This window comes from Trichoderma reesei, assembly GCF_000167675.1.
Source record: "Trichoderma reesei QM6a unplaced genomic scaffold TRIREscaffold_7, whole genome shotgun sequence".
NCBI lineage: Eukaryota > Fungi > Ascomycota > Sordariomycetes > Hypocreales > Hypocreaceae > Trichoderma > Trichoderma reesei.
This window is the reverse complement of record NW_006711154.1, coordinates 972,230-983,807: the sequence shown is the minus strand read 5'-3', so window position 1 is coordinate 983,807 and position 11,578 is coordinate 972,230. Positions and strand designations below refer to the sequence as shown.

Below are 11,578 nucleotides of genomic sequence, written 5' to 3'. Positions count from 1 at the left end.
GAACGCAGACACAACTCGCTTGAGCAATGGCGCGTACCGAATTTGGTGGCTTCCAGAGCATTTCTGCCCGGGAAATGGACCTTTTGCGGACTGTGACCGGAGCGGCTCACGACAAAGTCGATGCTGAGCTCCCTTCCTTCGGCCAGGCAATCCAGAATGTCCTCCAAGATGGACTCGATGCGAGCGACGACGGTTCCTGCGGATGTCGTTGCGGTCACTGGCCGGATAATAACCTGTCGTCCGTCCCGAGATCTGCTGCCGGCTGTTGTTTTGTCCATGATTGGCTCTGAAGCCTGATGACAAGCAAGACAGTCGCAGTGTCGGAGTCTTGTGTAGTCCGTAAAGTCAATGCGAAGTGTCAAGTTGAATTGTCGAGGACCCGAGCGGGTGCTGACAGGTACGAATACGAAGACGACTGGACGGGAAGGAACATTACCCACAACTCGCTGCAAGTGTTGATCAGGCAGGTTTAGCGCCAGCATCCACTGAAACGGGCGCTGAAAGGGGACCTGGATCCTTCCACTGGATGTCACTGCCAGCGCCAGGCACAGGTACCGCTTCGGGCATTTTAGCGTCTGGAACAGGCGAAAAAAGTACAATTGGTACAAGCCAGGCTTTCCCGTGTAACGCCAAGCTCCAGCCCATTGCATGTGAAAGCACTGGGGAGACAAATAAATCAGCAGCCATTGACTCTCCCCTCTCCTTTTATAAATCTGTCAATGGGCCTCGATAGCCAATTGACCATTCAGCAGACACAAGCCATCGCCAAGATGGCGACAGCAACCGGTCGAGACGTCGGGAACGGCAGCGCAAGGTCTCGCAAGCGCGCCTCTGACGATGGCGACAGCTTCCCCAAGCGACCCAGGCTCGAGGCCAAGACGGATCTCACGAGATGGAGAGTCAAGGATGACGACAGCCGCCACACGTGGCACTATCTCGCCGACGACAAGGCGGCCGCAGAGTGGCCTCAGAGCTATGCAGAGAAGTGGTATCTGAACCTGCCATTGGTATGTTCTCCTTGTCCCCTGGGACCGACCTCCTGGAATCGAGAGAAGTGGTAGATCGCAAGCTCATACGCCGGTGTCCAGGACCTGCCTGCCCTTCCGAAAGCCGAAACACCGCTTCAGGCTGCTGAGAATGGCCTCACCTTCTTCGAAAAGCTTCAATTGCCCTCGGGCCACTGGGGCTGCGAGTACGGCGGCCCCATGTTCCTCCTCGGCGGCATCGTCATTACCTGGTACGTCACCAAGACGCCGATTCCCGACGCCTACGCGACCGAGATCAAGAACTACATCACTGCACGAGCCCACCCCGAGGATGGCGGCTGGGGGCTTCACATCGAAGGCGAGAGCACTGTGTTCGGCACCGCCATGAACTACATCGTTCTTCGCCTAATTGGAGTGGACGCCGAAGACCCTGTGATGGTCAAGGCGAGGGCGACTCTGCACAAGATGGGCGGCGCAGTCAATGCGCCTCACTGGGCCAAATTTTGGCTCGCAGTGCTGGGCGTCGTGGACTGGGACATTGTAAACCCTGTGCCCCCCGAGATCTGGCTGCTGCCCGACTGGGTGCCGATTGCTCCCTGGCGGTGGTGGATTCATATTCGACAAGTGTTTCTGCCCATGGGATACATCTACTCGAAAAGATGGAGCTGCGAGGAGACGGACATTACTCGGGAGCTGAAGCAAGAGCTGTTCGTCCAGCCTCACGCCGAGATCAACTGGGCAAGCCACCGAAACAGGATCTCGCCCATCGACAACTACCACCCCAAGTCATGGCTGCTCAACTCAGTCAACTGGGTCCTGGTGAATGTGTACAATCCGTATCTCCGCTTCAACTTTATCAAAGAGAGAGGCGAGAAATGGGTCAGCGAGCTCGTCGACATGGAAGATGCCAACACCGAGTATGCATGCCTGGCGCCGGTTAATGCTCCGATGAACACGCTTGTGTGCTATATCCGAGATGGCCCCGACGCATTCACCACGCAGAGGCACATTGAGAGACTGGACGAGTATCTATGGGTGAAGGATGAAGGAATGCTGTGCAATGGCACAAACGGCGTCCAGTGCTGGGACACTGCCTTTGCTATCCTTGCGGCTGTCGAGTCTGGGCTGCACGTCCAAGAACGCTGGAAGCCCATGCTGGTCAAGGCCCTGGAGTATTTGGACAGGCAGCAAATCAGGGAGAACTGCAAGGACCAGGAGAAGTGCTATCGACAGCCCCGAAAGGGCGGCTGGCCGTTTAGCAACCGGGATCAGGGCTACGGCGTGAGCGACTGCATCTCGGAGGCGCTCAAGGCCGTCATCCTGCTGCAGAAGACGGAAGGCTACCCGCAGCTGTTGGAGGACCGGCGCATCTTTGATGCCGTGGACACACTGCTGCTCTACCAGAACGACAACGGGGGCGTCTCGTCGTACGAGGCTCGAAGGGGTGGCGAATACCTCGAGATGCTGAATGCCGCCGAGGTGTTTGGCAGGATCATGATTGAGTACGACTATCCAGAGTGCACAACAGCGTGCGTTACGGCATTATCACTCTTCCACAAGCATTGGCCCGACTACCGAACCAAGGACGTGGAGCTGTTCATCAAGCGTGCCACCAACTGGATCAAGACGAACCAGAGGCCCGACGGCAGCTGGTACGGAAGCTGGGGCATATGCTTCACATATGCTGGCATGTTTGCGCTGCAAAGCATGGCGGCCATTGGAGAGACGTACGCCAACAGCCAGATTGCCAGGGCGGGCTGCGATTTCCTGATTTCCAAGCAGCGGGAGGATGGCGGTTGGTCTGAGAGCTACCGGGTGAGTACATGTGTCCCTACAAACGGGCTTCCGTGATATGTGGTATGGGATCTCTTTGCTAATTCATATGCCTTCTGCCCCCCTAGGCTTGCGAAACCATGACATATGTCGAGCACGAGTCGGGATCCCAGGTGGTGCAAACGGCCTGGGCGCTCATCGGGCTCATGGCGGTGGACTATCCCGACGTGGCCAAGATCAAGAAGGGCATCCGGCTGATTACGAGCCGGCAGCAGGCCAACGGCGAGTGGCTGCAGGAGGCGATTGAGGGCGTCTTCAACAAGTCGTGCATGATTTCGTATCCCAACTACAAGTTTACCTTTACGATTAAGGCGCTGGGGATGTTTGCCAAGAGATATCCGGACGAGAGGCTGTAATTCATTCTTTGGATTGATTTGATCCAGTCATGAGTTTTTTTGGAAGAAGATGCTCTGTCGCGGTTGTTGTTGACTTCGAAGTTGTTGTTGTTGTATGGTTGCTTCAAGCCCCCCCTTGTTTGGCCATGATGTTCTAGACGTTTCCATCAGCTCATCCGTTCAATGCTTCCTCCAGGATCAGATGTCGGGCACAAGATGCATCTTGATTCGACCTTGACCTCGTTGTATAAAACATGTAATGAGTTTTGGACATGTAATTCAACGATAATCCCTTCATTACTGTACTTGATATTCAATTTGCGCTCTTCACAGTCGGTGACACCCAGCAAACGAAACAGTGGGGCAGTGACGATTTAAGCTCTGGAGCTTCGATCCCCGCTAAAGCTTGAACCTCCCTCCAGCTGCTGCTTGCCTTGCCGACTTTCAACTTGTGCCCGAACTCACCAACTTCGTTTCTTCATCATCTTCACTTTGACCCTGAGACATATACCATAAGCTGTATTGGCCCTTAAGGCAGTACAACCAACCAACTAACCAACCAATCAACCAAACCAACGACATAAGAGCTCGACACAGCGGACCAGGCCGACCATGTCGTACGCAGCAGTGGCCCAGCAGGGCCTCAAAGCCGTCGACGAAAGCGACTGGGACAAGGCCGTCGAAAAGCTCTCCGAGGCCCTCAGGAGCTCCCAGAACCCCGCCTGGCTCATCGCCCGCTCCAAGGCGCTCGCCGGGCTGGGCCGCCCCGAGGCCAGCCTGGAGGACGCCGACCTGGCGTGGCACATGGCCGTCCAGCGCAGCAAGAGGGAGCTCATGGCCAGCGCCCAGTACCGCCGCGGCGTGGCCTACTTCCAGCTGAAGCAGTACGCCAACGCCGACTACTGCCTGCTGCACTGCATGCGGCTCACTAAGGGTGGGCTGGCGGTGCCCAAGGAGGACCCTTTCCTGCAGCACGTGGACGAGAACGGGTTCTGGACCAGGAGCGCGGATGACGCTGTCAAGGCTGCGCAGCAGGAGGAGGCCGGCAAGAAGAAGCTCAGCGATGCGCTGCAGGGGGCTGGCGAGAACGATCCCCTGAGGGCCCGGATGAGAGAGTGGCGGATGGCGAGCACCATTGCGATCCAGGCCCTCAAGGCGATGGAGAAGCTGCCGGCGGACGATGCCGCGAGGAAGCTGACGACGACGCTGATTCCGGAGCAAAAGGACCTCGTCAACCACGCACCTGAAAAGGCCACTTCTGCAGAGTCTGCCACGACAAACGCCGCTCCAGCAAAGGCTGCTCCGGCGGTGCCAAAGGCTGTTGATCCCAACGAGCCGCCGTTCCGCATGCAGGATTTCCAGAGCGACAGGAACATTTCGGTGTCCATCTTCTCAAAGGGCGTCGACAAGGAGAAGCTCCAGGTGCAGTTTTCCGAGAACTCGGTCCATCTGGACCCCCTGGTGTACTCGAGCGGCGAGCAGAAGGAGTTCCATCTTGATCTCTGGGGCGAGATTGATCCGTCCAACTCCAAGTACATTGTCACACCCAACAAGGTCGAGCTGAGCCTGGCGAAGAAGACAATTGGCAGATGGCCGGCTGTTCAGGCCGACGGAGCCCCCAAGAAGGCTCCACTGCCCAAGCCTGACGTGGCCGCAGCAGGGTAAGCTTTTTTGTTCCCGTTGGATGTCGCTCACTCGGGATCTTGTCCAAGCTAACGATTATCTCTAGATCTGTCGACAGCAGCCCCAAGGCCGTGGACACAAAGCCGACGACGGTCTACCCCACGTCTTCACGAACCGGCCCCAAGAACTGGGACCAAGTGGGCGCCGAGGAGAATTCAGATGACGAAAAGGACGTCAACGCCTTCTTCAAGAAGCTCTACAAGGGCGCCACGCCCGAGCAGCAGCGGGCCATGATGAAGAGCTTCACGGAGAGCAACGGGACGTCGCTGAGCACCAACTGGGACGACGTCAAGGACAAGAAGGTGGCGACTGTGCCGCCGGATGGCGTCGAGGCGAAGAAGTGGGATTGAATCACACGACACAGGACGGGTTGTGGGAATAGGGGTGATTGTTGTCATGATAGTCTGGGTTCACGAGTACGGCGCAACGAAAGGATGAAAGAAAAAAACGGGTTTGCTTCATCTTTGTTCATTATCTGGCAGTCAGTTACTGCCTTTGCCTTAGCTAGGCTGATTCGGATCAATTTCTGGAACTGTTGTCTGAAATGAAAACTACAATCTCTCTAACTTCATCTCAGTGATTGTTTTACCATGACAATGATATTCTTGTGTGTAAATTGTCCGCAATAGACTCATGACGCTCGCATATCTCATGCAACGCATACAGAGAAATACATACGTATAAGTCATAGAACCACCTCACTCCTCAATACCAGGATCAATCTCCTTGAGCCGCCGCACAACATCGTCCTGCCACGCCGACGCCCTCAACTCCTGCTGCGCCAGCCCCGGCGTCCACGGCACGTCGCCGCGATACTTCTCCGCCAGCCCCTTTGGTATATGCGCTGCCCTGGAAAGGAAGTCCTCGGCAGCAATGTACGCGCCCCTGAGCCACCTCTCGCCGCCCGCCCCCGCGCTCGTCGTAGTAGTATTGTCACTGAACGCGTTGCGGCCGTGCAGCACGCGCAGGTTATCAAAGAGGACGCACTCCCCCGGCTCCATCTTGTGCTCGTAGACGGCATCCGGGTGGTTAATGAGCGAGGAGAAGACCTGCGCGGGGCGGATCCAGCCGCGGAGGTCCTTGACGGGGCTCAGATAGCGGCCCTGAAAGGGAGGGCTCCAAAAGACGTTTGTGAAGCCCGCGGCGTTGCCCTCGAGCACGCGCCGGGAACTAAAGTAGTGGAAGCCGTGCTTGGAATACTGGTAGGGGACGTGGTGCTCCGCCAGGGGCGCGAGGCGATGCCGCGAGACGTAGGGCCAGAGGAGGCGGCCGACGCGCTCGCCGTCGCTAAAGAGCGACTCGCCGCCGGCGCGCGACGAGTCCATGCAGTGCAGGACCTGGATCATGGGCGGCGGGTCGAGATACAGCAGGTCCTGGTGCAGGCCGAGGAAGCCGTTTGTGTAGGCGACGTTTTCGGCGTCGGGCTTGGCGCGGACGTCAAAGGTGCGGCCGTAAAAGGTCTCCTTGATGTTGGCGATGCGGGTGGTGATGCGTTCGATGGACAGGGGGTCGCGGGGCACGTTTTGCAGGAAGACGATGCCCAGGCGGCAGAGGTCGATGACGACGTCCCAGAAGGCCTCGCTCTTGTTGTTGTTGTTGTCGTCCTGCATGAAGGCTGCGTAGTCGATGCGCCGGATGTGCTGCGTGAGGAGCTGTCGGTCCCAGTACGTGACGCCTGTGCGGCGCAGGATGGAGCGCGGCCGGGGCAGCGTCATGTCCTGCATTGCCTTGCGCTTGAGGGACAGGTCGACCGAGTCCCAGGGGAGCAGCATCGTGTGTTTGTTGCTGCCGTCCTTGTCCTTGTCCTTGTCCTTGCTGGTGGTGGTGGTGGTGGTAGTAGTCCCATCTTGCTCCGTGATGAAGCGAGGAATGTCGCGCAAAAAGACAATCTCCAGACCCTTCTTCGTGGGCTTGACGCTCTCCAGCCCAATGTCCACCGGAATCTCAACAGAGGAAAACGTCTTTTGGCCAGACGACGGGTCTCTGCAGCGCGGACACGAGCAGCTGTCGCGCAGCGTCGAGGGCTTCAGCGTTCGCCTGCCGTCTTGCTTGTCGGGATCTTCCACGAAGAGGAATTTCTCCGTCCAGGCCACCTTTACGGGGGCGCGCGATGAAGATTCATCGACAAAGGTGAAGCGTTGGGCTTCGCGCGGGATCTCGAGTTTGGGCCATGAGCGCGATGCTGATGTCTCCTGTGCCTGTGCTTGTGCTTGGGCGGCGGCTTGTTTGGCGAGAATTCTGCGCTGTTGGGGTCTGTAGCCTGGATTTTGTTGTTGTTGTTGTGATTCTGCTGCTGCGTCTTTGCTCTCTGGTGGAGTGTTTGACGAGGAGCGTGACCGGCGATATCGAGCGATATCCGAGAGAGCCTTTTGGAGAGATGGCGATGGGTTTTGAGTGTGAGCGGTGCGGACGTAAAGAGAGTGAGCCTGTCGTGCTCTTGAAGAGGCTGCCCGGATCTGGGCTGAGCGGGCGAGAGAGAACATGGCCCGGCCTGAGTACCTAGGTATCTATCACCTTGCGATAACACTTTGAAAAGAAACGAATGGAAACAAGGTACAGCGGAAAATAAAAAGAAAGTTTCCCTCAAATTCGCCTTTCTTTGGCGCCGAGGGGGAAAATCCGGGGAAAAAAAGCTGAGAGGCTTCAGTCAGGCACGAGTTCGTCAAAAAGTGGCCTGTCGAGGCGGAAGCCTTTTGCGCTAAATAGGCGTTTGATGTGGGAGTGGGAGTGGACCGAGGCTCAAAACTCCGGCTTTTGATTGCTTGTGGAGGAGGAGGAGGAGGAGGAGGAGTGAATGCGAGGAGGAGGGTCAATGTGTAACGTCAAAAGATATCAGGAGTCTCCAGTTGCAGTTGAAAAGTGAGCGAATGATGAAAAGTGAGCTGGTCAATGTCGGCACTTTGTTGACTTCTCTCTTTTGCCTGCAACAACTATCTACCTAGAATTTGTCCGTTCAAAGGTGAAAACCTCATCTTGATATATAAAAGACCTCGGTCCAAAGGAAGCTCGTCCTCTGTAATCACACCATCTGAGTGACTGCTGTGGTCCATGGCCACCTAAGATTATGCAGCAACGAGACGTTTAGGAATAGTCTTCAACTTGTATTGATATCCTTCAAGGTCTGTTCCCTTTCCACAGTACCTAACCAGTCGGAGCTTGACCGCTCATCATAACTCGTGTCCAAAATCACACATTACGCTGACATGTTCTCCCAATCCCAATCCCAAGCAACGCCTCAAGCATTGAATCGTACAACAGACAGACAGAAAAAAGGAAAGCACATGTATCCATCGTCTCACCGATTTCGATTGCTCGACCACCTCTTCACCATCACCTCCCGCACCTTGTACAGCTTCATCGCCTCCGCGGCACCCGTCTTCAGCGCCTCGTCAAACTTGTGAGGCGGCGGCACGTCCACGTAGACCAGCACCAGGCTCTTGGTGACGTGGGACAGCACTCGCACGACGCTATGCAGCCATGACCACGGCTTCCGCGGTCCCTGCTTGCCTTGCTTCTTCCACCACTCATCCGAGTATGAGGGAATCACAATCAGCCCAAACTCGGCGTGGTCAAACACCGGCCCTCTGGCGTACAGCAACCAGTCGACGCCGAATTTGATGCCTGCTCGAGGCACCCAGCCCAGAGACCGAAAGTGGTGATACACGGCGTAATGAAGCAGGAACCCGTCATCCGGCTCCAGATCAGGCTCGTCTGGGCCGTTTCGGGGAGGGAAGTACGAGTATTGCCGGAATAGACGGAACAAATCTTGGCGCGACAGTACTCTGCCAGACGCGGGATCCGTTACTTCAAGAACTCCCAGACCAAAGGAGAGGAAAAAAGCCTCTTCCGGCATCAGCTGGAGGTGCTCCTTGTTGATGATGGGGTCTGATACGGGCACGCTCGCCGACGGCAGCTGGGGCAGAGCTTGGCCGTTCGGCTTGCCCTGGCCGTTGGTTTGAGATGGCTGGGAGAGTGACACGGGCGGAGACCGATTGGGGCTCGGGGGGTCCGTCGCTTTGTACGTGGCCGATTCCACAGTGGGAGAAAACCGCACGCTCTTTCTGCGCTGCAGCTTCGTGTTGCCCGTGCCATCACTAGATGAGTCTACGGAGCGGTCATCCCTGTACAGCTCCGGGCTATCCGTCGTGATGGGGGTTCGGGGCTCCTCCGATTCGTCAGTGGACGAACCGTGGTGGGAGGAGAGTGTCAAGGTCCCGTTTGCCTTGGATTTAATGGCGGCCTTTGCGGTCAACTTGACAATGTCGGCAGCCGAGTTGGGCAACGCCAGAATCTGCAGCGGACCAACAGGAGCTGCAAACGAGGGCACAGGTGTCGGGGCAGGCACCGGCAGTGATACGACGGCCGAGTTTGGAAGTGCGAGGAGCTCCAGCGGGCCAACGGGTGCAAGCGGAAGCAAAGGCGTTTCTGACACGGCTGCCTCTTGCCTCTCCCGAGCTTCCTGGGCCTTTTTCTTGGCCTCTTGTTCTTCCACGGCACGAGATGCAGCCAGCCGCTCCTCCTCAAGCTTCGTCTTCAAAATGGCTTCCTGCTCAAGTCGCGCACGCTCCCACTTGGCTTGTGCTCGCTCCTCTCGCCTCTGCTGCGTGAAAATCTCGCTGACATGGGCTTCCTGGAGTCCCCTCTGGACCTGCTCCCTCTTGAGCCAGTTGGGCTCACTGCGGCTCAGGTTACCCTTGCCATAGAAGCCTTGCTCCCACAAGGCCCTCATGGACTTTTCATCCTTGATGTGCACGGAGATGGTCGTCTCAGACCAGACGCCGTGGTGGATTACGGCGGGCTCGGCGGGCGGCGGGCGGAAAACCTGGCCAAACCATGCGTAGGCAATGTGTAGCAGCGAAACAGGGTTGTTGGGATAGAATGCTGGCAGGGGAAAGGTTCGGATGGGTGCAGGTAGCGCGTATATCTGGTGGAGAGATGGACCTCTGGCTTGCTGTTTCGCAGCCGGAGCTGGAGAAGCCGCCTCAGATTGGGCCTTTGCATTGGCCTCGGGACCTTTGGGAGTAGGTGAAGCCGCCCCTGCAACAGGGGGCTCAGTATGAACTTGCATCTCAGCCATCTCGGACTGGGTTCATTTTGGCTGGATCTGCAGCACTCGAGTCAGTTTCTGAAGCTTCAGAGCGTGTGCAGCGACATGATGGAAGGGCAAACAAGTTGTTCCATTGCTGTATCAGATACCGTTGTAGTCTATAATGAAATGGCAATCACAGAGGTCTCCAAATGAATGGTCGCTCTTTGCACATATGGTGATCATCATGACAGCGGATGGAAAGGGAGAACCAGAACTGGTGCGGCCTGCTCCAGAGTCTGCTCATGAGTCTAGGGCAGGCGTATCGGCTCTCCTGCAACTCGGGAGAGCTGGAAAAAAGTAGCCTGATACGTCCAAGCCAAGGCAGAGCTCCGGCATCCAGAGAAGAAGATGTGCGTGTGAAGAAGAGCACAAGAAAGAAAGGAAAAGTCGACTCACCTCGCTCAAGCCATGGCCCGGTAATTGCAACGCTCCTCTTGCAGAACGAGTCCAGCTGGATCTCGTCCAATCTGTTCCAGAAAGGCAATGAGATGTGATGCCAGTCTGGGAACGACAGACAAGGCGAGCGTCGCAGGGAGTTTTGCTTCTCACAAATGTTTTTTTCGAAAGAGAAACAAAGAGGGAAATTTTTCTGCGCGCCGGGATGAGGATTTTCTTCGGCGGTTGGCCGGAGAAAGTCGCCAACCGGATCCGATGGGCTCCTTGGATGCCTGGGGCGCCAGGCGCCAATTTCCATCACTGGAAGATTCTGCTTGTGTGTGTGTGTGACCTGCAGTGGCCTGGATGCAGCGTAGCGGCAGTGCGCAGGGGCGGCACCTGGAGGGTTACCGGCGGCTCAGGGCACGTTGCAGGGCGTCTCAGGCACCGCAAGCCCTGCAGGTTGCCCTAACGCCGCTGGACGGGGCCTGAAAGATGGGGCCGCTCTACGGGACAGATGAATCAGATGCCCTCCATTCGTAATGCGTGATGACTAGGTAGGTAGATAAGGTACCGTATTGATGGGTTTACTGGCACTCTAGAGCATCAAGTTTGACGGAACAAAGCAGTCATGGTGAGAACTCGTTTGAGGGGAGCTTTGTTGCTTTGTGCGGGCTGTTAAGCGCTCAACTGATAAGCAGCTGCTCGAGCTCGTGATATCACATCACATGCGCAGACAGAAGCTTCGAGCTTTTGTGTTAGCTCGGTGCTCAGATCATGCCGCCGCCAAGCTGATTCCTTAACCGGGTGGGCTATGATGAGGAGAGATGAAGAGCGAATCAAATCCGACAATCGCCATATCACTTCGAGGATGACCGCTTCTCACTGAAGCTCTTTATCGAGTGACAACTAGAGGTACGAGTACTAATGTATCCAGACACAATTGCATGTCTTGTCTGACCAGCTTCAACATCGATGCTCAAGCTGTGTAGCTCTCTTAGGTAAGCTCCTCGTTAGCGGAATAGGTACTAGCCACAACGCGCCACAGCAACCAAGGTACATGTATTCCATACTACCTAAGAAAGCCACAACCGCTGTAACAAGAGGTGGCTGGTGCTTCTGCTAGTATCAGATCGCCTCGTCCATCTTGAGACGCACAGGTACATGTCCTCGCCTATCGTGAGACCTGAGATCCAATTGCTTCAGCCCAACATCTACACGAACCTCCCCAACGACGTCACACGCACGGCCCCTTTGCTGCTGTCTGTCCTGATGAC

The 11,578-nt window shown here is 56.4% G+C and overlaps 4 protein-coding genes across 4 annotated transcripts; 2 read left to right on the top strand and 2 right to left on the bottom strand.

Moving 5' to 3' along the window:
- Positions 1-770: 770 nt before the first annotated feature.
- On the top strand, positions 771-3,175 carry TRIREDRAFT_59846 (lanosterol synthase; the record flags this gene model as incomplete). The annotated part of the gene is made up of 3 exons (XM_006964681.1): positions 771-1,007; positions 1,089-2,801; positions 2,888-3,175. 3 exons carry the CDS (start codon positions 771-773, stop codon positions 3,173-3,175), a joined length of 2,238 nt encoding a protein of 745 aa, XP_006964743.1.
- Positions 3,176-3,678: 503 nt separating this feature from the next.
- On the top strand, positions 3,679-5,393 carry TRIREDRAFT_121445 (uncharacterized protein). The gene is made up of 2 exons (XM_006964680.1): positions 3,679-4,815; positions 4,884-5,393. The coding sequence occupies exons 1-2, from the start codon at positions 3,767-3,769 to the stop codon at positions 5,185-5,187; spliced, it is 1,353 nt and encodes a 450-aa protein (XP_006964742.1). The 5' UTR covers positions 3,679-3,766; the 3' UTR covers positions 5,188-5,393.
- Positions 5,394-5,535: 142 nt separating this feature from the next.
- On the bottom strand, positions 5,536-6,891 carry TRIREDRAFT_59838 (uncharacterized protein; the record flags this gene model as incomplete). Its single annotated transcript, XM_006964496.1, has 2 exons — positions 5,536-6,642; positions 6,724-6,891. Coding segments are annotated over 2 exons (1,275 nt in total), but the record flags the coding sequence as incomplete, so codon positions are not given.
- Positions 6,892-8,132: 1,241 nt separating this feature from the next.
- TRIREDRAFT_60255 (uncharacterized protein) lies at positions 8,133-9,905 on the bottom strand (the record flags this gene model as incomplete). The annotated part of the gene is made up of 3 exons (XM_006964495.1): positions 8,133-8,931; positions 9,022-9,277; positions 9,335-9,905. The coding sequence occupies 3 exons, from the start codon at positions 9,903-9,905 to the stop codon at positions 8,133-8,135; spliced, it is 1,626 nt and encodes a 541-aa protein (XP_006964557.1).
- Positions 9,906-11,578: the final 1,673 nt, after the last annotated feature.